Below are 25359 nucleotides of genomic sequence, written 5' to 3'. Positions count from 1 at the left end.
AAACGTGAAGCCGCTTCTATGAGGATAAACACATCTCCATCGTCTTTAGAAACAGCCGCAAGGAAGTCGAGTTGTCTGACTGGAGAACACTCAAAGGAAAGAACAACTCAAGCGCATTCTTCGCTTTATCAAGATACACCGACGCCAACTCAACAGCCGATTCCTCGACTCCCACAAGCTCGAAAGTACGTACTCTTGATACTTAATACTACTGGAAGAATTTTAACTTGTGTCTGAATAGGTTGATAAAAGAGATCCAGCGGCATACAACTAATGCCGGTCAGATCGACTACTATGCTGATAAGCAGCACCTTTTCACCAAGTGGAGAAAGGTTGAGAACTCGCAGCACCACCAGCTTCGTCCTCAACAACATCTTCCGTATGACTCCGACAATGACGAGGATAGCGATCTGGAACCAGAACACGACGATGGCTCGAGCCAAATGTTCGGCAAGTTGTCACCACGGTCTCTTTTCTACGACGAATGTGTGAAAAACCAGATTCTTCCCGAGCCAATTTTCTCGAGAATAAACGAGGTAGCAGCTCCAACTTCTCATCCTCCAACGGCACGACAGTCCTCATCTCGCTCTTCCATAGCTGATGTCACTTCAATGCTGTTGAGTATGCAGAAAAAGAAACATCCTAAGCGTCATCTTGCGCTTCAACTTCAACAATTCGGACTGGGGGATGCCAAAATTATCGCTTTGTCGAAATCTCTTCATGGATTCCAAGCCATTCAAGTTCTAGATCTCAGTGACAATCGTCTCACTGACGTCGCAATTATTCCATTGTTACAATCACTTGGTGCAGCTCCTACCGCTTATGACGAACACAAGTCTGCTGATCGATCTCCAAAAGCGAAGCTTCTTGCTGCGAGTCAAGCAATAAACAATGGAGAATGTATCCTCACGGTACTAAATCTCAGCAAAAACGAGATTGGTCGCAAAGGTTGTGAGCAAGTTGCACGCTTTCTGGCAGTCTGTAAGACGCTGACGTACTTGGACTTATCGCACACAACGTTAGGTGGAGATGACGAAGCGTTCGCGCCAGTAGCAGTTGCAATTGAGGCTCATCCGTGTTTAAAACGAGTGAATCTTTCGCATAATTCGATCGGAGAACGAGGTGGAACTCTGCTTGGCACCATGTTGACTAATCCTGCGTGTACTGTACGAGCTCTGGATGTGTCGTGGAATAATATCCGTCGAAGTGGAGCAGTGGCTTTAGGTATTGCAATGCGTTCGAATACCTCATTACAGACACTGTATATGAGTATGAATCGATGTGGAGATGGCGGTGGAGAGCAGTTAGCAGCAGCGTTAGCGTCTAACACAACTCTAACCGAACTGGATCTATCGCACAACGCTCTAACCGGTGCAAGTGCAGTAGCTTTCGGCTTCTTTTTACGTCAAAACCACTCACTTCGAACATTGGACATGCGAGATAATAGTCTTGGAGAAGTCGGGGCACGTGCACTGCTGAGAGCTATCGCGTTAGGCTCAAGATGTGAGATTAACTTGTCTGTCCACGACCTTGAATCTTCCGCTACAGGGTCCACATCTAGCTCGCCGATTTTTGACGCTAATCTACCGTCTGCTTCGTCTCCATTTGAGCTTAAAATCGGGGAATCGCCCTATGCGTTCGCCGTCGCGAGTGAAGTAATCGACGCTGCGTTAATCCAAGGACACTGTATGCTCTCCGATCTAAGCCACGAGGACGATGATATACCTCGATCTAAAGCTAAATCGGCCAAGAAGAGGTCCTTATTAGGGTTCGATCAGGACCGACGTTGCCTCTATAGCGTTCAAGACGCCGATAAAACTCCATGGACGCTGCCAGCACGAGGCGTCTTACGAGCTGTGGCTACATTTATGGCCCCTCCACTGCCTAGAGGCCCCGTGTCATGGCTGGATGAACAATCATGCTTGGGTCTAATTCACATTGTAAAACGCGGCTTCTCATCGCGAGATATGATGAGTCTTCTGGATTTGGTGTTATCGGATTTGCAGCTTACAACCACACAAGCAACGTTTTTTGTGAGTCACTTGCAATCGTCGTTGCCAAAGATGGAGCTTCTAGGCAGACTCTGGCCGTGTCTAATTGACGGAGAAAAGGCGTTTACTTTTCTACAAGAACATTTGACTCAGCCAGAGCAGTGGCGACTTATCGATCGCTTCGGTCCAGTGCTGATGCAGTTCTCGACAGCTAATCCCACGGGCCATTGGACGTTGACACTAAGAGATGCTAGACACAGGAAACTTGCACTCTGGTTTGCCTCTTTAAACGCATACCACACTGGTGTAGTGACTCGCTCCCACTCTAAACGTTCCGACTGCAGTCAGTACGGACGTGGCTTCCACTGGCGCAACGTAGTCTTCAACCAGAAGCGTATTCAGTTAACCTACTCGTTCTTTGATCGCTTACCACGTGACGGAGTACTGGAGTTCGATTACGTGTCTCCATTACGACCAGAAGACAGAGATCTGGAAGACACTAATCTAGAATTTCCAGAAGGTACAGAACTGGATCAAACCACTCTTCAAGACGCTATGACGGACGAGGAGTTGACAACTTTATTAGCTCAAGTAGGAGCTGAAGTGTGCGCTGTCTACGTCCCCGTCCACAAGCGGCAGAATCTCAAGTATCACTTAGTACTATTTCACCTTGCTATTGCTGGTCGACGAGTGATGACGAGACAAGCACATTATGTACTACAACACTTTCCCAAGAATTACGAATCTGGACGTTTACGTGCATTAGTGGTCATGCATCACGCTATTGTGGACTTGGAATCTTTCGGGGAGTTATTGGATCGTCTGGCGCTCACAGACCGTCCACGTGTGTATATGAATCTGGGCTATCTTAACACAATAATGCCTTTGAATATTGATATGGATTTTGAAGTGGATTTCACTCGTGAAGACGAGAAAACGCTACTACGAGCACTCGTGGATTTATCGATCTCGTGTCCAATGGACATGATCCGTATCGATAGTACCCGGTCCACTGTCCTCATCATCTACTCCATGTATCAAACTAATACTATCCCCGCTTCGGGGCGTATATGCTTCCGCTACGTCACACATCAAACCACGAATCGTCTCGAATGGCTACGTGCTCGCCAGCAAATCTATCGTCATTTCCTCTGTGGCGATCGTCTGAAAAACCTAAGCGAGGTAGCAGCTCTAGCTCTAGCAGATTGTAGTAATGATACTACAGGTCCGACGGATAGTAACACAACAACTACTACAGTGTAGTACTAAAAATAATACGTAGTACTATTCTTCAATACTTAGAAGATGTCAATGTTAATGATCTTGACGTCCTTGACCGGCTTATCGGACTTGTCCACACGCACGCTTTCGATACTAGAAACCGTATCTTTTCCATTCTCCACACGGCCAAAAACCGTGTGTTTGTTGTCTAGCCACGGGGTGGGCACAGTAGTAATGAAGAATTGCGAGCCGTTCGTTGCCGGGCCAGCGTTGGCCATGGACAAAGTGAACGGCCGATCGTGTCGTAAGCTCCGATGGAACTCGTCTTCGAACTCACCGCCCCAAATCGACTCTCCGCCGGTGCCATCGCCCAACGGATCGCCTGTTTGGACCATGAAATTCTTGATTACACGATGAAAAATGAGATTGTCGTAGTAGCCATTGCGAGCGTGAGTACAGAAATTCTCGACCGTCTTGGGACATTCCTTGCCGAACAGCTTGACGGTGATATCGCCCATAGTCGTGTGCAGCACGGCCAAGTCTCCCAGCACCTTGGCCGTGCTCGACTCGGTGGCGACTTGAGCCTCCTCCAGTGTGGGTTTCTCGTTGAAAACGTCTCGGCCACCTGTCGGGCCGTCGTCGCCTTCGTCTTCTTCAGGCTCTCGAGACGAGAAGAGGAAGAAGCGATTACGTTTAAATGACGTACAGAACAAAGTGGGGTCACTAGTGTCTCGCTCTTTGTCCGAGTCGGCCATCACTTCGGCCTCGTGTTTCAGGCCAGACGAGGCCTTTAAATGTTTCTCGAACTGCGTGTTCACCTTGGGTTTCCCTTGAAACAGACTGAGACGTAGGAACCGGTCGGAGCTTTCCACTTTGCCCAGTACTTTAACGACTTTGTTGGTCTCGATATTCAACACTTTGATACCGGCCAGTGTGGCGTACACCAGAAAGTGGCCGGACTCGTCGAACACGCAGTTGGACACGACGTCGGAGGTGGCCAACTCGCGCTCGACTGCGGCCCGACGGCCAAAGTCAAGAGCATCCAAGTGCAGTGCGTCGTCGGCCTGTGCGTCTTCAAACACCGTCAAACCTTCGTCGTATTTCCGCCGCATTTTACCGGTGGCGAACCGGAACACGCGGATCTGGCTGTCTTTGGCCGACACGACAAAGCTCTGGCCAGCGAGCGACACGTCGATGGCCGTGGCGTATGTTTTGCATTTGGCCAGCTCGAAGAGATCCGTCTCGCCTTTAAACTTGAACTTGACGACTCCTGTGGCCTTGGCCGGAAGCTTGTATGTGTTGGCGTCCCAGTACTCGATGATTCCCTTCTGGTCGGCCGAAATGACGCAGTTGGCCACGGGGTTGTACGCTATGGCCGTCACTGGAGCGGCGTGTAGCTTGCTGATAGTGTGCACAGGCTCGTTGGTCGCACTCTCGGCCGTGTAGATCCGCAGGGCCGGGCTGTTCTTGTCGGCAACCACCACCTTTGCGTTGATGGCCCCTTTGGCCGAGATCCAGCAGCACTCGGCCGGCGTGAAGGCCACGCTCAGCATGTTGACCATGTCGAAGGCCACCACGTCGTAGAACTTGATACTGCGGTCGGCCGACGTGCTGCACAGTCGGAGGCCATCGGCCGACACGGCCAGGCCATGCACCTCGTTCAGGTGGGCCTTGTAATGCTTGACAAATTCAATACCTTTGGCCATCTTCTTCCAAAATTTAACGTGGCCATCCACGCTGGCGGTAATGATAAACTGCGTCTCTGGGGCCACCAATACATGCGAGACTGTGGCCCGATGCATGAAGCTGCGTTCGTACATGGCCGCGCTCGGCAGGTTCTTCAGATACGTGGCCTCGAACGGCAGCTTCTTGGCCTTCTTCTTAGAAGGCGCGGCCGGCATGGGCATGGGCATTGGCCCCTCGTCCTCCGAGCTGGCCGCATCCTCGTCGCGCTGGTGCTTGGCCGGCATGATGCAGAGTTGCAGGATTAAATTTTTAGAGGTTGTGTTGACCACATACAGTGTTTCCTACAAAATTTAAAACAAAATTGTTGAAATGCAGATGCAACAGGTGCGCGCTGGCCGCGCGGCCCAGGTGCCCGTGCCGCCGGCGAGTGCTGCGCCGCTTGAGATTTCAAGGGAAATGCGGCAGCATCTGCGACTGACGCGACACAGTGCGTTCGAGCGGCACCAGGAGAACGCGCAATGGACCAAAGAAATTCTCGACTGTGGCACGAGTCGAAACGACGTGTCCAGGACACCCAGTGGCCTAACATCGTCACTCGAGGAGCTACAGAAACACATCGAAATTAAGAAACACGCTGCTGACGAGCTAGAGCGGCAATTGGTGCAACAGCAAGAGACACAACAGGCGACACAGCGAAGGTTTGTTCTCACATTCCATACATGTTTTAAACTGCCACCCAAGTGGCATAAACTTTGTGATGGTGTTGCAGGTTTGAGGAAATGTTGAACGCGCTGAAGACAATAGGCGACGCCGCTACGTTAAAGAACTGCGAAGAAAAACTGGAAGCCGAAAAGAAACTGTTGCTGCCAAGTGAGCAGCGCAAAATGGAGATCATTCGATTATAGACCGTTTTGTATGGTGCAACCTCAGGGGTTTTAAAGAATGCTACACTTTCCATGTTATTTTGCCCAATCATCGTTTTTATCTTTATCCTTTTTCCGTCATTTTACAACTTACACGTCAGATACAATGGCGAGCACTGTACAGGAGAACGAGTCGAAGCTGCTAGAGCCTTACGCGTACATCAGTGAGCTACCTGGCAAGAATGTTCGCGGTAGGATGATCGGCGCCTTCCAGTCTTGGCTGCGTGCGCCCACCGAGGCCGTGGAAAGCATTCAAAGCATCGTGGACCAGCTACACAACGCCAGTCTCCTTATTGACGATATCGAGGATGACTCGGAGATGCGACGTGGCCAGCCAGTGGCCCACCACATCTTCGGTGTGCCTGCCACTATCAACTGCGCCAACTACGTGTATTTCCTGTCTCTGCAAAAGTGCCAAGCTCTCGGCAACCCACGAGCTCTACAGGTCTACACAGACGAGATGTTGCGGCTACACCAGGGCCAAGGCCTCGATATCTTCTGGAGAGACCATCTACAGTGTCCTACAGTGGACGAATACCTCGAGATGGTGCAAAACAGTTGAGTATTACTTTCTTTTTACTTTACTATTTTTTTTTGAAAAACTACTAACTTCTAAAGTTATTGTAATTAGAGACGGGAGGACTCTTCCGACTGGCTGTGGGACTTATGCAGGCATTTAGCGACTCTACTATGGACTTTACACCGCTGGTAAACGCTCTGGCCGTGTATTTCCAGATCCGAGACGACTATGTGAACCTGCTGGACGAGGCCTACATGGAGAATAAAAGTTTCTGTGAGGACCTGACGGAGGGGAAATTCTCGTTTCCGCTCATTGTGGCTATTCGTGAAAACCCACAAGACACACGACTGTTGAGTATCTTGAAGCAGCGCACCAAGAGCCTCAACCTAAAGCAGTACGCTGTACAGTATCTGCGTGAGACGGGTGCTGTAGAGCTCACGCTGGCCAAGTTGAACGCGACGGTACAGGAAATCCGAAACGAGATTGCATCGTTAGGAGGCAACCCGGCACTTGAACAAATCGTCGAAGGATTGCATTCGACGATAAAGTGATTTTCGACGGGACGGGATCGCTCTCTGCTCTCATAGACAACTTTTCTTGATGTTTGCAATGGTGAAGAAATCGAAACTAATTTTTAGCAAGTCTTCATCAGAGATGCATTTACCCCCCCCCCCCCGCCCCGGACGTTGAACCAGGGGGTGAATCTGACTGTTCCGCTGAATACTACACGTACTGTAGTATAATTCTGAATTAGAAATAGATAAGAAGAATTAATGTCGAGGGCTTTCCTTACTTGAATCACAAGTCTTCAAAAGTACAACTGTTCAGCTCTAAGTAATACTTAATGTTTCAGTCATGGTAGTGCTGTTTTGTGCCCACCTCCTTTAATGCTTTTAAAAACAATGTATAAATTTAATACGGCCGTGATTAGTTTTCTCGATCAATGTGCATGTCAATCGTCATATTATAAGTCGTCGATTTTGAGAGGTAATTTCGACTGAAGGGTGGCGTGTGGCAGACGTGGAGGAAGTCACGGACGGGAGGAAATACCATCGGTCAGTAGAAAACTACTGATCTGTCCCCAACGCGGCGCTGCCTGCACAACTACTGATTTCACAGCTACTGGAGTGCTGTTAAGTTCGCATTTGCATTTTCTCTTAGTCCTGCCTCGTTTGGTGTTAAGTTCGCATTTGCATATTCTCTTAGTCCTGCCTCGTTTGGTCTATCAGTCTCTGACTCCGGCAAAAAGACCTCCTCCTCTACTGACACCGTCACGCAGCCCACCACCTATGGACGATGCACGCTCGGCGTCCAGCTCTCGGTCGACTTCGTTCGGTATGCTAACTTCTCTGCTTAGACGAAGCTGCCAAAAGAAGCCGTCCAGACGGCGCTGGATCGTTCGGGCGTGACGCTGTCGGGGGTTAAGCGGAGGCATCGACCAAAATGGCGAATGCCACGGAAGTGCACTCCACAAAAACAGCCATATAAATAAAGGCGTTTAGAGCAGCTAAAAAATGGTACACCGAAATAACATATTGACGTTGAAGTAGCTGGGTACACAGCGTATCCAACTGGTTACTCTCAGGGTACGTTAGTAGAGTTCTATCTACTCACAGAGATTGACTCCCCAGTCCGTTTGCTGCTGATATTTATTGAGAGTGAGGATCAGTAAGATAATCTATTGGAAAGAAATACCTTAATTATTAATCAGCAGTCAACGCTGATATTTATTGAGAATGAGGATCAGTAAGATAATCTATTGGAAAGAAAAACCTTAATTATTAATCAGCAGTCAGCGATTGCAATTGTTTGTGTCGTTAGTTTCCTTATTTGTGTTGGAAACTCAGTGTCTGCAATATTGGTTCGCGTCGCGTATACTCCCCCATACTTTTGGCTGGAGAGGTCTGAGGTATCACCTTTTGCGTCCTCCCTCAAAATACCCATGCTTATAGCTGTAGCGATGTCAGAAAGATCTACCACGAAGGGAGAACTCCCATAATTCGGAGGCGGCTTTCGAGGCATGGTACGCTTAGGGCAAAAGCGGTTTTGCTGAAGGCAGCAGAAATGTAGCTTTGATTAGAGTTAGGTACGGATCGAACTTTATCATTTTCTACTGATTGCCGTCTTTTCTGCGCCGCGTTGGGGACAGATCAGTAGTTTTCTACTGACCGATGGTATTTCCTCCACGGACGGCTTTGAGCTGTTAACCCCTTAGTTCCTTTATGTTGGATCTTCCAACATAAGGGGTGTATACCCTAATTCACTTCTGTTGCACCTTTCATTTTATGTTGGAGGTCCAACATAAGCAAATCTTATACCTGAATTTTGTATGGGGCAACGGTCCATATCCCCCCTTTCCCCGCTATAGTGAAATGAAGTCATTGATATGAGTGTAAAACGGTCACATGCACAGGCATAGGTGTAGTTTGGTTGAATGAGTTAGAAAAGGGAGGTACACACCCACTATCGAGCGAGTGGCCACCAGCCACCAACCTCCTCACTCTTCAAAACGACGGCCGATAGCAACATGGTTGCGCCGACACCCAAGACACCGCGTCACCACCTCACCGAGCAAGAAAGGCGCCTCTGTCGCGAGGCTCTGCTAAGTGAGCGTCACGAGCGCCGCATTCGACGGACAGAGCAGAAGAGCGGCAGCGATGGAGCATGGCAGACGAAGGCGAAAAAGGCGACAAAGAAGAAGGCTGCCAAGCGCACAGCGGCAGATATGGAGGTGGCGCAGTATAAAGGTCTGTATATTCCTTCAGCAAGTGCTCAGGTTGCAGACACGGCGGGCGAAAAAGAGGACTCGCGAAACCAGACGATTGCTGAAGCGAAGGAGACGATAGAGACAACCGCGATAGCGAATGCGATGGAGGTGGATGCAGACCACGAGACGGAGGTGACAGAAGTCGTCGCGGACATGGTTTTGAGCGTTGAGACTGCGCTGCCTGCCCAACAGTCTGGTATCGCGTTAGCTACTACTGATTCCAGTGCTGAAAACCGAAAGCGTAGTACTCAAGTGCCGACAAGAGAGCATCGCCGTGCTCTCCTACAAGAAGACAGCGATGGCTACGATGACACGGTGCGTTTTGTTCGTTTATCCAACCTAGAAGGATTGTGGCTGACAACATGTCTAACATAATATCCAACGTACGTGATGTATGGTGAACAGAGAATGCAAGGTGACGAAGACGAGAGCGTTTACGAAGCAGACGTTGTGCACAGTGTACCTGCGTGTGTTATTGACACAGACCCTAACTTTATGGACGAAGGAGCTGACGAATGCACCGGGCTCAACTCCGACGAGGACCCAGAGCTTCGTGAGGAACCTGAAGACGAAGAGGATGCTGATGACGATAGTTGGGACGGTGACTGGGACATTGGAGAGCTGACAGATGAAGATTCGGACCACGACATCGAGGAGCTTCCAAACACGGCGTGGTTATCCGCAGCGAAGAACGCACACCGATGGCTGGGAGTATGGTACGTTATGTTGGCCGAATCCAACATAATCCTTTCATTTTGTTTCTGAGTTAACATAAAGGCTAACATAGTTTTTGTCCTTGTGTGTTGTATCTAGACGCGACTAAATTTGGACCTGACCCAACGTATGCTGGGTTGTATGATGGGCCATACGGACCAAGTGACAGCGTGCTACGCCTTGGGGACGATCCGCTGGCATTGCCTTTCTTTTTCCTGCCGCCGAAGATTTGGTCCCAAATTGCTGTCGAAAGCAACCGTTATCATACTCAGTCAATCCCTACGAGGGCCCGCTCAATTCGCAGACAGCAACAGCGTAGTGGTGGCGAAGCAGAAGATCTTGCTGAGATCAAACGGCGGTTGTCAGCAGTTGAAGAAATACAAACTTACGAGGTCCTTCAAGTTATGGCATTGCTGATTGCACGTATGTTGGTCCCCATCCGGAAAGGCATTGCAGCGCATTGGTCAATAAAGAAAGTTGGAGTTCTACCGTCAAACCGCTTCAGTCTCGTGATGGGAAAGAATCGTTTTTTTTCATATCATGATATATCTACACTTTTCGAGCAACAAGTCGCCACAAGCCCGTACGGACCGAGCGTGGAAGATTCGACCAGTGCTCGATGTGCTACAGCGAACATTCGCTCGTGGATACAGAGCTCCCCCAGTCATCAGCTTCGATGAAGCAACACTGCCTTCGCGCTCGCGATACAATCCCATGAGGATCTTCAACAAGGACAAGCCCCACAAGTGGGGGACGAAGGTGTTTGTTGCTGCGTGTGCCAAGACCGCGTACTGCATGAGGTAACTTGAGGCAAGCTTCGGCTTGCCTTTTTTTGGTCCAAGTACTTATGTTGACTTGTCCAACATAAGAATCCTGCGCCATCTGTTGATACAACATAATATTAACATAATCGTCTCTCTTGATGTGTTTGCCTGCTAGAATTGAGATTTATTGCGGGGCGAAGCCACATCTACGTACTCCTGTTCCAAAGGATAACAACACTGGAAAAGCGGCTGTACTTCGAAACATGAAAGCTCTCTTATCTCCGTCACCGACGTCTCCATGGAGGTTAGTCGTCACCGACCGTTTCTACACGTCGGTCAAGCTGGCGCTGGAGCTGCTTCATTATCGGATGTATCTAACGGCGACGATACAGACGGATAGATCAGGTATCGCTGCTGGAGTGATCACTACGAAAAAGAAAAAAAGGTGAACAGGCGCGAGGTACTGGTGCCTCCGCAAGGTACCATCAAGCTGGCTCAAAACAAGATGTTTCCGCAACTAACTGCTGCCATGTGGATGGACCGTAACCCGGTGCACCTGCTCTCAAGTGGGGGCAGCCGCCAAACCGGCACCGTGAGTACGTACTACATGCATTGGGTTCCCATTTGGGTGTTAGCACTAATTGTATTTGTATTCTAGTGAGACGCATCCACGAAAAAATGACGCCGGCGCCGGCTCCAGACCTTGTTCGCGACTACCACCGCTGGATGGGTGGAGTCGACGTCCATGATCAACTCCGGTTGCAACGTTACAGCGTGCAACTTTGCTACAAAACACGCAAGTACTACAAGACTCTGTTTCTGGGGCTTCTGGATATGGCGCTCGTGAACGCGTTTATCGTTCATCGACACTATCGAAAGGTAAACAACAGGCGCCCGCCAAATCACTTCTCGTTTTTTGAGGAATTGCTGGAGCTGCTACTGGCAGTAGATTCAATCGAAGCGTTTGACGAGATTGAGGTAAGTCAAATGTTGACCAGTCAACATAACCTCATCTGCTTCAGCAGCCTTCCAACATAACAACTAACTTATGGTGGGCTTGACTGTATTGGAACAGCAAGCGACATCTGCGCAAGATAGAACTGCCCCTTCGCCGGCAAGAGCAGATTCAACACAGCTACAAGGAAGCGCATCGTCAGCTATCGACGGACATTGTTTAGAAGAAAACCCAGATACTGTCGATTGCGAGCAGGGTGTGAAGCGACGCCACCGATCATGCAAAGTCTGTGCCATCTACAAGGTCAAGCCTCGCAAGTTTACGAAATACTTCTGCCCGGAGTGCTCGAACGGGAACAAACGGTGCGTAGCTCGCTTGGTACCCTTACCGTAAGCTTTGGCTAACTCGTTTTGATTTAGTAAATACCTATGCAACGTTCCGCGTGAAGGCAGGGTCAGTACGTGCTTCAGCATTTGGCATGCTGATTGGAACAACGGCAGCGACATTCCGCGCGACCTACTGCAAGAGCACAGGACACGTGAACAACCGCCAGCACCGCGGCAAGGCAAGAAGCGGAAACGCAGCAGGTAGGCGAGAGCGGAGCAAGTGCTGGTGTTGGTGCTGGGGAGTCGAGCGAAGAAGAAGATGAAGTGGTGGAGGAGGAGGCGTAGTGGTTGCGCCGTCTACGTGAGGTCGTACATGTCTATGCAAGGATCAATCAATTCATACGGCACTTGATCTTTTTTGTTATTGGCTATAATAAATGAACTCACCGCTGCTGGACGTATGCAACAACACAAGATAGGCTAATCAATAAACAGTGCATATCTTATGTTTATTTATACATCATAGTTGCATATGATCGTCTCAATGTACTACATAAACCCTCCTTTATGTTGGAGAATCCGTACTATACACACTGGCATGTCGTTGTTACCACCCCGAACCCGCGCCAAGATATCCGGACTTAACTGAAACCCCATACAAATTCCTTTATATCTGTATATGGGACGAGGTCAAAATATACCCTCATATTTGAGGCCGGGAACTAAGGGGTTAAGACCTACAGGAGCACCACTTCTCGAATTGTCGTATTCGGTTTCAAGCAGAGGTCGCAAACGTAATCTTCCGGCTAACCATACCCGTCCGAAAGCCCTTGTCATCGAGTTTCGGCTGGCCGAAATTAGCGATCGACTAGCCAAAAATTACGAATAAATTATGTGTAGAATGAAGATGGTGAAATACCATTTTCTTATTTAATATTTTACACTCAAAATAAGCTGACACGCACCTTTCGCTCGGTTAAGACACGAGCCGTCGCCAAAATTCTTAATAAAGAAAAACATGCAAAAAAATTCTTCGAATACGTGAGCTCGGCCAACCATAACCAACCGATCCTGGAAGTCGGTTACTCGTACCCGTCCGTTTTTCAAAGGGGCAAGCTTTCGGTTAACCATACCCGTCCGTGGTTACGGTTAGACAAACCATTTGCGACGTCTGGTTCCAAGTCACGAAGGAACTTGTTTCGTTAAAAAGAGCCCTTCCCACGTGCTGGGGGTGATATCAACCAAAGAGAAATCATCCGAAGAACCAGACATCATCTCCTTACGCAAAAAAGCGGCCACATTGTTTCAACACATTTTCTTTAGCGAAAACTGAAGATGCGATTGATGGAGGCATACGAACGTGCGTGCGGAGAAACCGCGAAAGACGTTGTCATGGTGATGTGCATGGTGATGAATGTTGGTCTACCGGACTCTGTTGTGATTGGATCGCATCTTTTCTGACGAGAGCACGATCTTCTTTAAGATCGATTCATGCAAATCGCGGGTATTGACGAGAAATGGATTGCTTTTATTTAAATCCGTCGATGATCTCCAGGGATGCCAAATATTGCATGTTTATCTATTGCTAATCAAAGCAAAAAATAAAAATTGGGTTAGAGAACAGACTAGACCAACATAGATTATTGAACTTCCTCAACTCAGAAAATAGATTATTGGTGCAGCAATATTGATACACAAGTACTAAAGAATGTATGGCTGATTAAACAGCCCACTGGGGAGCGAAAATAAATACATGTACCGGTAATTGGTTTTCCTCCTCCAATAGATAATTGGTGCTTTCTTATTGCAATAATTACGGCACCAATTTATTTTCGGCATCTCGACATTGCGTTTCTTGTCGACAAGCACGATCGGTTCACACTGAAGATTATTAATCCAGACATCAGGGCGGATCTGCTCGTTGACCCAACAACAATGGGGTGATCTACGAGGTGTATCCGTACCAACAAATTGGAGGATACAAAATATGCTCCATTTGCCCCGTAGTTCGATTTGCTCCCAATGTTTGGCGAGTTGGATGGCAAGACACTTCAGCTTCCAAGCGGGTCAGCGCTTCGACCTATCAGGCGTTGTTTGTACCACCAAGCGCAGTTGGCCAGAACAAGGCCGATTATCCAGGGATGGGTGTCGAAAAATTTAATTTCGATGACTTCTCGACGGAAGCGCTTGCACTCGAAGAGAAGATGAAAATGCTATTTAGAAGCATTTGAGCGTTTTCGAACTCCGCAATATAATGATATTATCATCAATGGCTCACGGAGGTATTTTTTTTCTGGACAGATTGTCCAAAAATAAATAACCAATTTAGAGATGCTTAGAGCTACTTCTTATTAAAGTATTTTACTTTTTACTACTAGTACACTGTCTACGGTAATTAGTCTGACCGAGACTATTTTGTGTGTATCGTTTCTCAGGTCATACACATTTAATAGTCTGACACAGATAAAACATTGGAAAGAACGAATATTTAGTCTTAGTTGGAGCAGTCGTCTGAGCGACGACCCTCCACGCTGAGGTTTGACGGTTCGAGTCTCACGTTTTGTGTATTTTTTCGTGACCGGTCGAAAATCATAAAAAGTCTTAGCACTTAAATAGTCTGTGTTGGTTCGAGTCTCACGTTTTGTGTATTTTTTCGTGACCGGTCGAAATTCATAAAAAGTCTTAGCACTTAAATAGTCTATGTTAACAAATGACCACCTTGCTGTATTTCTACGCGTTTTTCGTGTCAACAGGCTCGCCTTCAAAATGGACCTCGTGCTTCTTGATGATGTCTTGGAGATGCGGGTAAAGCTAAGAAACCGACCACGTCCCGTCGATGCCGAGGGACAGACCGCATCGCATCATTGCCTTTCGCGTGTATGACATTCCGTTCTTATCCCTTTGAAGATTGACCGCCTTGACTGCATCTGAAGCGAGTTGCAAGAAAAACATCTTACCTGGGTTTTGAAGCTTGCCTGACCACGAGCCATCCTTGCGAACCTTGTTTTGCCACCCGTTCTCCTTGATCAACTCCATCTTCTTCTCGTTCCACTTGACTTTCCACGCGTCCTTGATCTTGGAAATGACGAACGCGTCAGCTGGCTGGCACAGATCCGTCGCGTTTGGCGGAAAGAACTTGAGGTTGGAGTTGATAGCGTCGAGCTCTGAACGATATTCTTCCGCTTCCAAATGGCCGGAGCAGTTGTCGAGGAAGAACGTCTTCTTGCGCCCATGAACGTCTGCTCTCTTCGCCCTCCTTTCTTTTAGGTACTCACGAAACAGCTTTTGAGTCATCCACCCCTTCTTGCTTGAGCGATAGCAGAGGCCAGGGATCTTGTCTGGAACTCCGTGAGTAGAATAGTTCCCCGCCAAATTCATGAAGATCATCATTGGTGGGTGAATCCGAGCGCTTGGGCCTCCTGAGAGTCGCACGAATATCGTCATTCCTTCACCTCCGGAGACCACGTCAGCATACTTCACAGTCTCGTCGCCACAAAACCCAAGCGTCTTGCCGTTGTCGAAGTCGACAACGAAATGAGTTTCGTCGATGTTCTCGATCGCGTTTTCATCGAGCGATCCGTCGGCAAACCCACGCTGGAGCTCGCTTAGGTGAAACGCCACTTTCGTCTCGATGTGCTGAAGCTTGGCCTGGCTGAGCTGCTTTTTCCCTGTCTGGGCCCTGATAACAATCTGGTGTGCCTCCATAAAGCCCTGAACCCAGCGAGAAGTGATTTTGTCGATGATCAGCCTACCTTTTGGGTCAACACTTTTGAAAGTGTAGGGCGCCGAGCTGTCTCGAAGAATCTGCTTCGCGAGTTGCTGCAAAAGCGCCGGCTCGAACTTCACGCCAAGCTTTCGGAGTCTGTCGAGCTCGTCCAAAAGCAAGGGATACAGCCACGTTACCCACGCGCTTCTTGGTCGCCCACGCCCCGCAATGACCTTGGAACTCACGCGACGTCTTCCACCTCGCCGACGCGTCGAAACAACAACCGCACCACGATCTGCCTCCAGTATACGCCCACGCTTCATCCACCAGTCCACCGCCTTCGCTAAGTTGGCTGCCCGAGTCATCGAGTTGAATACACCAGGGAATTTGTCGACAGCTTTTGCAAACATGCCTTTGTCGCCTTTGACTGCCTCGTGCTCTGTCATCCAGCGGACGACCTTCCGGCGATGAACGATGCTGCTGACAGCCTGTGTGCTGCGCGATTGTCTGGATGAACGGGGTGAGCGTGATCGCGTGTACTCGAGCTCGCCTTCGAAGTCGTCGGCCTGAGATGTGCCGTCGCTGGCTCGATCGGTATTGTCGCAGTCTGGACACATCACCGACTGCCCAAAGCCTTCGGCTCCAGTGGGTCGTCCACAAAATGGATGCATGTGGCGCAAACACTTGGGACAGCGATGAACAGGACCAACGGGTTCTCCACAACCTCCACATTGCGCAGAAGCTGTAGCAACTTCCATGCCGACTTGCCGATAAAACAGAGAATGAGGATTTAAAACGTAACTGGAGGGAGCGCTACGGCACTTTACCATCCAGTCCTTCACCCCTACCACCGAAGCGGAGGTAGCATCAGACACCTGTTGCTATAGCTTCTAATGATTCTGGGTTGTATATGTACTTGCACTTGGTCGGCACTTCGAGAACCACAAACATCAAAACCAATTGATGTGAGAAAAAAAGTAATGGGTGACTCGAACCCAGCCGTACTGAGTACCAATGTGCACTCTTACCCACACGGCTCAGGTTAGACTATTTATGAACCTGTGTTGGTCAGACTATTTATGAATCTCGATATTTTGGCTAAGCAATAAATAGTCTGACCTAGACTACTTTTGAACTGAGACTATTTTCGCACCTAGACTAATTACCGTAGACAGTGTAGTAATTGACCGATGCCAAAAATCGATGTTTGATTTTTACAAAGCTCAAGATTGCAGTGTAATTATCTTCTATTTTGACCAATCATCGAAGCTTGATGGCAGTTGAAGAAGCCAGGATCGCATTATCTGATCTGAAGATGAAGTTCCCCCTCGTGCTCGTCGCCGCGCTCGCCTCCGTGGCCATCGCCGCCCGTCCAAAGGGCCAAATCCACCCTGACTTGTCTTTGCTATTCTTCAACGATGAGGAAGGCTCATGCCACGGCTTCACCACCAAAGAAACGTGCATGAAGAACCATTGCGCGTGGTGCGTTTGCGCTGCCGTTCCGTCGTCCTGCTACTCGCCCGAGGAGGCGGATCAGCTGCCCCCCGCTATCTTCCAATGCGACAAAGGGCAGCATCTTCAGTCCTGGGACCTAACGACGGTTCCGTCGACGTCTTTGGAGCTTAACAGCCTCTTCGAAGCCTGGAAGGGTCTTCACGGCAAGAGCTACGACTCCCCCATCCAGAACGAGCTCCGTCGCGGTATCTTCGAAGTGAATGCGCGCTCTGTGGCCGCTCACAATAGTAAGAACCATAAGAGCTTCGTTATGGAGCTCAACGAGTTCGCAGACACGACGTGGGACGAGTTCCAGAGCTGGTACTTGGGTGCGCCACAGGAATGTTCGGCCACTGAGACCACCGACGTGGTGTACGGTGAAGTGCCTGTCCAGAAGGACTGGAGAGCTGACGGAGCAGTGTCACCCGTCAAGAACCAGGGCAAGTGCGGCTCGTGCTGGACATTCTCCACCACGGGATGTCTAGAGAGCCACGTCAAGCTCAAACACGGCGAGTTTACCATCCTATCCGAGCAGAACTTACTGGACTGTGCGCAGAACTTTGACAACCATGGATGCAACGGTGGACTGCCGTCGCACGCCTTCGAGTACATTAAGTACAACGGCGGCTTGGACACCGAAGAAGTGAGTCATACTTTTATTTGTAGTAGTACTATTTTGCCTTCTAATATTTATATTTACAGACATACCCATATGAAGCCAAGGAAGGGAAATGCAAGTTCAACACCTACCACGTTGGTGTTCAGGTGGACCAAGTGGTGAACATCACGACTCGTAACGAGAACGAGCTGAGGGCCGCTGTGGGGTCCACTGGGCCAGTGAGTATTGCGTTCCAAGTGGTGTCGGACTTCCGCTTCTACGAGTCCGGAGTATACGAGTCGAAGGAATGTCGCTCCGACGAGAAGGACGTGAACCACGCTGTGTTGGCGGTGGGATATGGCGTGGAAGACGGTAAGGATCACTGGATCGTCAAGAACAGCTGGGGCTCTCAGTGGGGCATGGACGGCTTCTTCCAGATCGCTCGTGGCAGCAACATGTGCGGCGTCGCAGTCTGCGCCTCGTACCCCGTTGTGGTGTAAGAGAACATAAGTTGAAGATTTGCGTACCGGTATCGATACCGTATGAATACCGGTACGAAACCGATAATACAATGAAAAAACCACCGGAATGCTGCCTTGTCGTCGTCGGAGTTCAACTCCGACGGCGTCTTAAGTGAATACACACGGCCTTAAAGAATGAAATTGCTGCTGATCTATCTATCCGATACATGTGATAGTGACCTGGATTTCAGGTTCCTACGGACCAACCACGCAAGAAAAAAAAATTCGCCTTGTGTCTGAGACTTAACGTGAAAATCACTTCGAGATAATGTGCAGCTACTACGGTAGCATTGACGAGACTACGCCTCTAAAGGGCTTGCAACCCGCCAAGACCGCGCGTCGCGTTCCATTGACAAAAGACGCCAAGCGGGCACAGCGTAAGCTACAGCTCGCGTGCATTTGTTCGCTGTTCTTCATGTGTGCAGAAGTCGCTGGTGGCTTTTTGGCCGGCAGTCTGGCTATCATGACGGACGCCGCACACTTGCTGTCGGACGTCACAAGCTTCTGTATCTCGCTGTTTGCTATCTGGGTGAGCACACTGCCGGCCTCGAACCGCCTTAGCTTCGGCTTTCAGCGGGCTGAGGTGATTGGCGCCGTCACGAGTGTGCTGGTCATCTGGGTGCTCACGGGAGTGTTAGTCTACACCGCGGTGGAGCGATTTATGGAGTGTTTGGAGCCCAATCCGACGGAGCACGTAAACGGTAAACTCATGTTCATTGTGGCCTGTATTGGGCTATTGGTGAACCTAATTCTGATGCAGATCTTGGGCCACGGACACAGTCACAGAGGAGGTAGCCACGGTCATTCGCACGGAAACAGCCATGGCCATGCTCATAGAGACAGCACGAGTTCCAGTAGCGAAAAGGAGCTACAAGGCCACTCTCATGGAAACCTTGAGAATGGCGAAGCTCCAAAGATCAAGAAGAAACTAGAGAACTTAAATATTGAGGCTGCCTATATCCACGCTCTTGGTGACTTTATCCAGAGTGTTGGTGTGTGTATCGCCGGTGGCCTCATCTGGTACAAACCCGAGTGGCAGATTGCTGACCCTATTGCCACATTCATTTTCTCAGTGTTGGTTCTAGGTACAACGATCGGCATTGTTCGGGACAGTATCCACGTGCTAATGGAAGGTACACCGGACGGCATCAACGCTGACGAGATCAAACGCGGTCTGCGTCACTGCTCGTCCGTGGAGACCGTGCATGATCTACACATCTGGTCGCTCAGCGTCGGGCTACCGTCGTTGTGTGTGCACCTGGTGTCGGACGACGCAGAGACGGCTCTGCACGCAGCTCAGCGCTATCTCATGTCTAAGGGCATCACACACACGACGATTCAGGTCGAGAAGACGGCGACGCGGTACCCACGCGACTGTAACTCGGACTTAAAATGTGGTCAGGACTCTACGTACTACATAGAATAACGGGAAAATGCTCACGCAAAGTATATGGCAGCGAGTAACGCGAAAAAAAATTGCCTTCATACGGATGTTTCATGATGTTACGACCCCAAAAAAAAACAAATTACCGTATCGGTCGGATCAATAACCATTGTGCCTGAACATCTAGGACGCTTGTTGTGCTTTGAAGAAGGCTGTGTACGCCGCCACAATCTTCTCATCGCTGTTACCCCCAAGATGAGGGTGCTGTCGACTGGCTAGTTTGGATTTGACAAGACTCGGCTGTATTCCGGCCTTCTCCCACTTGGTGAACAGCGCTTCCCTCAAGTCCTTAGCTATGCTTTCCGACTTTGACGAGAACTTGGACGCTTCAATGTACCTTGCAATCTTGAACTCGTCATAACGCTTCAGCAGAATCTTGAGCATGATGGAGCCTGCGTTTTCTGGATCCAGTACGCTCACTTTGTTTGCCCAGCTTTTAAAAGCAGTGGTGCCAAACACACTATTTTCGGTCTTCAATCCGAGACGCTCAAACGCAGAATATGCCTTTTTGTAAGCAGGACTCGCGTTGAACAGATTTATCTTTTCGAGGAGCGACGGTAGCTTCCTTTCTTCACCGCCGGCATCTCCACCCTTTGTGATTTCCCCCGTATTCAAAAGTCGCCCGGTGTCGGATGAAATCGAGAGCGCCGCTTTTGTCGATGCAAGGAGAGCAGCAGCAACGAGCAATACAATGCGGTATGCAAGCATGGTGTGATATGTTTGGTGCAGCACAAATGTCTTTGTGAGGTTTCAAAGGAGCAAAGCCTTCTCGTCTGAACAACCAGAAATGACCTTGTTCTAGTAAAAAAAATAGTCTAACCGGTGTTCAACTAAGAGACTGTCTACTGAGATAAGGTATTAAAGATCTGCAAAAAAGACTAGTCTATTCGAATACCTACGAATCAAAATCTTGATTCGTACTTTAGCTGATTAGTACTGCCCAGGTGTTGTATGCACAGAAACAGTCTTAGAGTATGGGCTGCGAGGAAGGCGTATGAACCGTGTTCCATTTAGTTCTGAATTGCCTAGTCATAATAGAGGTAGTTCTCTAACAAATACTACCGCAAGAAAATCTATTGCAGTTTGAGCTGGTCGGCACTCAGCAATCACAGCGCTGAACAGGAGACATACGTTGGCGGCTCAGTAACGTCTGTAGCTTATTTTATCAGCATTGATATTACACTAGCCGAGTGCCGCCGCTACGCGGCGGGTAAGAATGAATCTCGTTCCTTGTATTTTGCCTCTGTTCCGCTCGCCACGGGCTCGCTTCACTACTCGAACGGTAGGTTGGCAGATTGTGGCTCAGGCGGGCCCAAAGGCCCGCAGGGTTGCAGAAGGTGCTGATTAGGGCCGCCTCGCTGCGCTCGGCAGCTGTTAGGGTAATCGGGGCCACCTTCGCTGCGCTCGGCAGCCAATAGAAATATTTAAATTTTTTATTCAATGATTTGTCCGGAAAAGCGTGACATGCGCGACAATTTAGTGTGACGGACAGACAGGTTGCTGCAGTAGATGTTTAAGACTAGCCGAGTGCCGCCGCTACGCGACGGGTAAGAATGAATGTCGCTCCTTGTATTTTGCCCCCGTTCCGCTCGCCACGGGGTCGCTTCACTACTCGCACGGTAGGTTGGCAGAGCGGGCCCAAAGGCCCGCAGGGTTGCAGAAGGTGCCGATTTGCGCTGCCTCGCTGCGCTCGGCAGCTTCTAGGCCAATCGGGGCCACCTTCGCTGCGCTCGGCAGCCAGTAGAAATATTTAAATTATTTTATCCAATGAAATGTCCGGAAAAGCGTGACAGGCACGACAATTTAGTGTGACGGACAGACAGGTTGCTGCAGTAGATGTTTAAGACTAGCGCTCTGGGCGCCCGCTCCGCGGACGCTAGGGAATGGTTTGTTGGTCTAAAGAGGGCCGACCACCTCCGCTGCGCTGCGGTGACCTTATAGTTTCTACTGAGAGCGAAGCTTCACATAATACATGTATACTGTGATCTTCTTATGTTACGTTCCAAAACCACAATGCACATATTATCCTTAGTGTTCACACGTTGTGGGAGACGTGACCCGGGTTTAACGTGATCTGCAAGATGAACACCTTTTTACCCGGGAAAGTTTGGCCTATAATCCCATTTGAGCGTATAGCTCCTGAAACGACACGAAGAGGTGCGCGTGGTAGCAAATGTAATATATGCTGTGCAGAAGACGGGTCAATACTAATGATGATCCTAAATTGGCATATATAGGTGAGGAATCTCAGTGTAACTAGGGTAAATACGCCTACTCAAACATATTACCATCTGCACGTCATCGCCGTGAGGCAGTCGACACCATATCTTTGAATGCGACGGTCTATTGAAGCAAGGTTTGGTCAGCTCCTCGCGCGAAGTATCTTTTAGGTCAGGTAGTATTTGCTGATGCTCGCCACAAACACCAATACTATGCCTTGAAATTGTTCCGCTGAGCTGTTTATGATATTACTGAAGGGTCTTTCCACTATTTTTGGCATGTGTTTATCTGACTTGCATGGGCGACGTACTTACTGACTTATTTGCATAGGCACTGACTGACAGAGCTGTATAGATCCTTTCCGAGTGGTATTTATCGTTTCCGATAAGTACGACGAACATGCGAAGCCACATGACTGTAGGCAAATTATCAGATCGTAGATATCTTATGCTTGAATCGAAATGTAGCTCATGTCCATTAGGTGAAGTACTTTCGCTGTATATCTAACTGCCCGGCGTGCTATTTGATGTGTCCGCGCATATCCCGCCATGCCGCCAATGGGTGTGGCCGTGATAGCCAACACCTATGCATTGGGTCACTGCTGCGATCTCGGTACTTTTACATCTTCGTGCTAGCTTACTGTACCTACGATTATGATGTATCCGTCTATATGATCAAGCGCGTCACTAATTGGGCACAGGTCATACCCGTGGTGACATAGGCAACCTTATACAGGCCAACTGACCAGGCGTCTGCTAGCAGCAGTCAAAGCAATATATACGCGTGCGGCGGGTACATCTTGTAGCCATCAGCAACTCAACCGAGCTCATATATCGACAACTATGGGCAGGGCACTAAAGTACAGTACTGCGTACAGACACATCGACTTGCCACACCCACCTGTATGGCTTGCACTACCGCACACGTGCTTGTGTCTATGCAGACAGCAACGTATTTGTCTAACTCAATACTGAAGCTTACACTCGTGGGCGCATATTAGTGGAAAATAAGCTGTGAGCGTTGGTGGCACAGATAGCATGGGTTCGCGTGTGCCAAGTGAGCGAGTATACTTTTCATCTACGGTAACGCGTTTGCAGATAGGGATGACCAGATGCAAGGGTACACAGTAGATAACATGCGCTAATTATTATTTGAAACGCGCTACGCTCTGTAGGTGTGTCAACACGCTTGGCAGCGGCATAGTCAGTTTACCGTATGTGCGGCTCCAAGCCTCGCACTGTCAGCCAATATACTAAATAGAAATATAGGTAGGAAAAAGGGGACCTAAAAGGGCATATTTTTTCAATTACTTTTTCTTCTGCTGTTTCTATTGCTCGATGTACCTGGAGTTTCTGGCGGTCAGCTTGCGAGGGCGGCTGCGCCTTCTTTCTTCTTGAGGTACCGGTCAGGACCCATCGCCTTCTTGACGTTCGCCAGGCTTTCCTGGCGGCGCACTTCGGCCGAATCAGGTGGTGGGGGCTTTTCCTCCCAGAACTCAACCGCTTTTGGGCCGTTCTCGCAGACAATACAGCGCCGCACGATGCCCCTCCCGCTGATTGTACGGAATGCGTAGCCGTACTGCAGCTTCCCGCAGCAGACGCAGCGCGCCCGGGAATCCGTCATAGACCGCTGCGGGTTCAGCAGAAGCGGGTCAATCTTCGCCTCGCATTGCTTGCACGTAGGGCCAACAACTGTGAGTAAGTTAGCAAATTATACAAAAATTATATTGTTTCAACCAATACTTGCGTCCAAATATTAGCCAATAGCACGGTAATATAAGGCTGGTATTTATTATTAGGAAAAATATTAAAAAAAATTATAATATTACTATTTATTTGCTATATTAAGAATAATATCAAATTTTTCAAACAAATACATACATTACATGCAATATATACTGATAAAAACAAATCGTGCGCGCATGCATTCGTCGGGTGGGGTGCACGGGAGCAGATAGCGCAATGACCGTGCAGCCGCGCGCCTTCATTGCACGGTGACAGTGGTGAGTGCCAGGTGATGTAAAAAAGATATATATTCGCAAAGTCCCTACAGGAAGCGCTGGTCGTGAAGCCTACTTTAATATTAAAAAATACTATCGTCTCTACTTTAGAAAGAGTGTGGAAAATAGCATCGCCGAGCTCTTACAAATGCGGCCTGTGAAGCTTATATCAATAACGTCAATACTATTAATATCGTCTTTACTTTGAAAAGTGTGAGGAAAATTACATCCCAGAGCTCTTACAAAATACTGGTCTGTGAAGTCTACATTAATAACAATAGATATCTCTATTTGAGAAGTGTGCAGAGCTTTTAGAAAATAAAGTGGTTACTGTGCCCGATTTGCAGTACATACGACAGGTTTTGCGTAGCTAAATTTCAATAATCAATCACCTGCGCAGCTCGCCTGGCTGTTTGCAACCAATCGATGCGGTTCGTGCTCGGCAGAAATGTTTTCCTTACGTCCAATCGCGAGGGCGACAGACGGTCTGATCGTGCGACAGATCCAGTCAGCGTCACAGGTCGGCAGGTATTGCCCAATCAGGGCGCGATTTAATTGTGTCCGCTTTTGGATATAATTGTAATTTTAGCATAGTTAGGTCGAGTCAGAAAGGTAGGCGCGGTCGATAGGATGGGACGAAACTGTATTAGCCAGGCTGGCTGTAGCCATGCGAAAAGGCAGGCAAAAGCAGCAAGAAAGGAACCGGACGGGCTTATTGACAGACGGACAGACACGCTACAAGGTTAGAAGCGGAGAGCTGTATCTACCGGATATATTGAACTAACAAAATGTATCGTGCTTTGCAGCGATTTTGGCAAGATTTGATGGATTTAGAAATAGCAGGTGGTGATATTACGATAATGCGAGTTCATAAAACCGTGATCTTACAGTAGAGCAGCCAGAATTGCACTTTTGAAACTGCAATTCTGCCACAGATGCTACATTTCGTTTAACTGCGCCCGTTGATGTACAATCAAATTAGGATGGATTCACGAGAGCAAACATGCACTGCTTACTGTTGTAGCCTCGTCGCCACATCAATTACAATATATGTTAGGAAGTGACTATTTTATCGCACACATTTACTATGATGGGCTGCCAGGTTTAGCGCGTAAAAATGTCGACACAGCATCATCTGATTACAAAAACATTATTATCCGGATACCGATTACATTGAACCGTTGGATTTGCTTTTAAACGTTTTTCGGAATAGAATGCAATAATAGGTGCATAAAAGAAGTAATAATTTCTGCTGGGCATCGGAAATAGCCTATTAAAGGTTACGACTCAGACGTGCGATCGCGAACTGTCAGCGAGACCGTTTGTCGAAGCATCAAAGGCAGACGTTTAAGGATCTTAGATGCTGGGGTGGAGACGACTACGGCAATGTTTTGCAGGACGTCCAACAAACTTCCGGTCAATACGGTGCGTCGGTTAAATCCGGTACCTGAGTACCCAGAGCTGGGCGACCATGCAAAGACGAAAAACGTTGTTGCTGTCTGAAGTATAG

General features: G+C 48.7%; 7 protein-coding genes across 7 annotated transcripts; 5 read left to right on the top strand and 2 right to left on the bottom strand.

The window, feature by feature from the left end:
* Positions 1-611: 611 nt before the first annotated feature.
* PITG_13080 (uncharacterized protein) lies at positions 612-3254 on the top strand (the record flags this gene model as incomplete). Its single annotated transcript, XM_002900567.1, has 2 exons — positions 612-804; positions 898-3254. The coding sequence occupies 2 exons, from the start codon at positions 612-614 to the stop codon at positions 3252-3254; spliced, it is 2550 nt and encodes an 849-aa protein (XP_002900613.1).
* A 35-nt stretch (positions 3255-3289) lies between these two features.
* PITG_13079 (peptidylprolyl isomerase domain and WD repeat-containing protein 1) lies at positions 3290-5182 on the bottom strand (the record flags this gene model as incomplete). The annotated part of the gene is made up of 1 exon (XM_002900566.1): positions 3290-5182. One exon carries the CDS (start codon positions 5180-5182, stop codon positions 3290-3292), a length of 1893 nt encoding a protein of 630 aa, XP_002900612.1.
* Positions 5183-5267: 85 nt separating this feature from the next.
* PITG_13078 (uncharacterized protein) lies at positions 5268-5859 on the top strand (the record flags this gene model as incomplete). Its single annotated transcript, XM_002900565.1, has 2 exons — positions 5268-5596; positions 5668-5859. The coding sequence occupies 2 exons, from the start codon at positions 5268-5270 to the stop codon at positions 5801-5803; spliced, it is 465 nt and encodes a 154-aa protein (XP_002900611.1).
* Positions 5860-5927: 68 nt separating this feature from the next.
* Positions 5928-6961, top strand: PITG_13077 (geranylgeranyl pyrophosphate synthetase; the record flags this gene model as incomplete). Its single annotated transcript, XM_002900564.1, has 2 exons — positions 5928-6378; positions 6453-6961. 2 exons carry the CDS (start codon positions 5928-5930, stop codon positions 6890-6892), a joined length of 891 nt encoding a protein of 296 aa, XP_002900610.1.
* A 9927-nt stretch (positions 6962-16888) lies between these two features.
* PITG_13074 (cysteine protease family C01A, putative) lies at positions 16889-18165 on the top strand (the record flags this gene model as incomplete). The annotated part of the gene is made up of 3 exons (XM_002900563.1): positions 16889-16909; positions 16997-17710; positions 17770-18165. The coding sequence occupies 3 exons, from the start codon at positions 16889-16891 to the stop codon at positions 18163-18165; spliced, it is 1131 nt and encodes a 376-aa protein (XP_002900609.1).
* Positions 18166-18454: 289 nt separating this feature from the next.
* PITG_13073 (Cation Diffusion Facilitator (CDF) Family) lies at positions 18455-19612 on the top strand (the record flags this gene model as incomplete). Its single annotated transcript, XM_002900562.1, has 1 exon — positions 18455-19612. One exon carries the CDS (start codon positions 18455-18457, stop codon positions 19610-19612), a length of 1158 nt encoding a protein of 385 aa, XP_002900608.1.
* Positions 19613-19753: 141 nt separating this feature from the next.
* On the bottom strand, positions 19754-20338 carry PITG_13072 (secreted RxLR effector peptide protein, putative; the record flags this gene model as incomplete). Its single annotated transcript, XM_002900561.1, has 1 exon — positions 19754-20338. One exon carries the CDS (start codon positions 20336-20338, stop codon positions 19754-19756), a length of 585 nt encoding a protein of 194 aa, XP_002900607.1.
* Positions 20339-25359: the final 5021 nt, after the last annotated feature.

This window comes from Phytophthora infestans, genomic scaffold, assembly GCF_000142945.1.
Source record: "Phytophthora infestans T30-4 supercont1.25 genomic scaffold, whole genome shotgun sequence".
Taxonomy (NCBI): Eukaryota; Oomycota; class Peronosporomycetes; order Peronosporales; family Peronosporaceae; genus Phytophthora; species Phytophthora infestans.
Note: the sequence above shows the minus strand (reverse complement) of the source record. Positions and strands in the feature narration are given on the sequence as shown.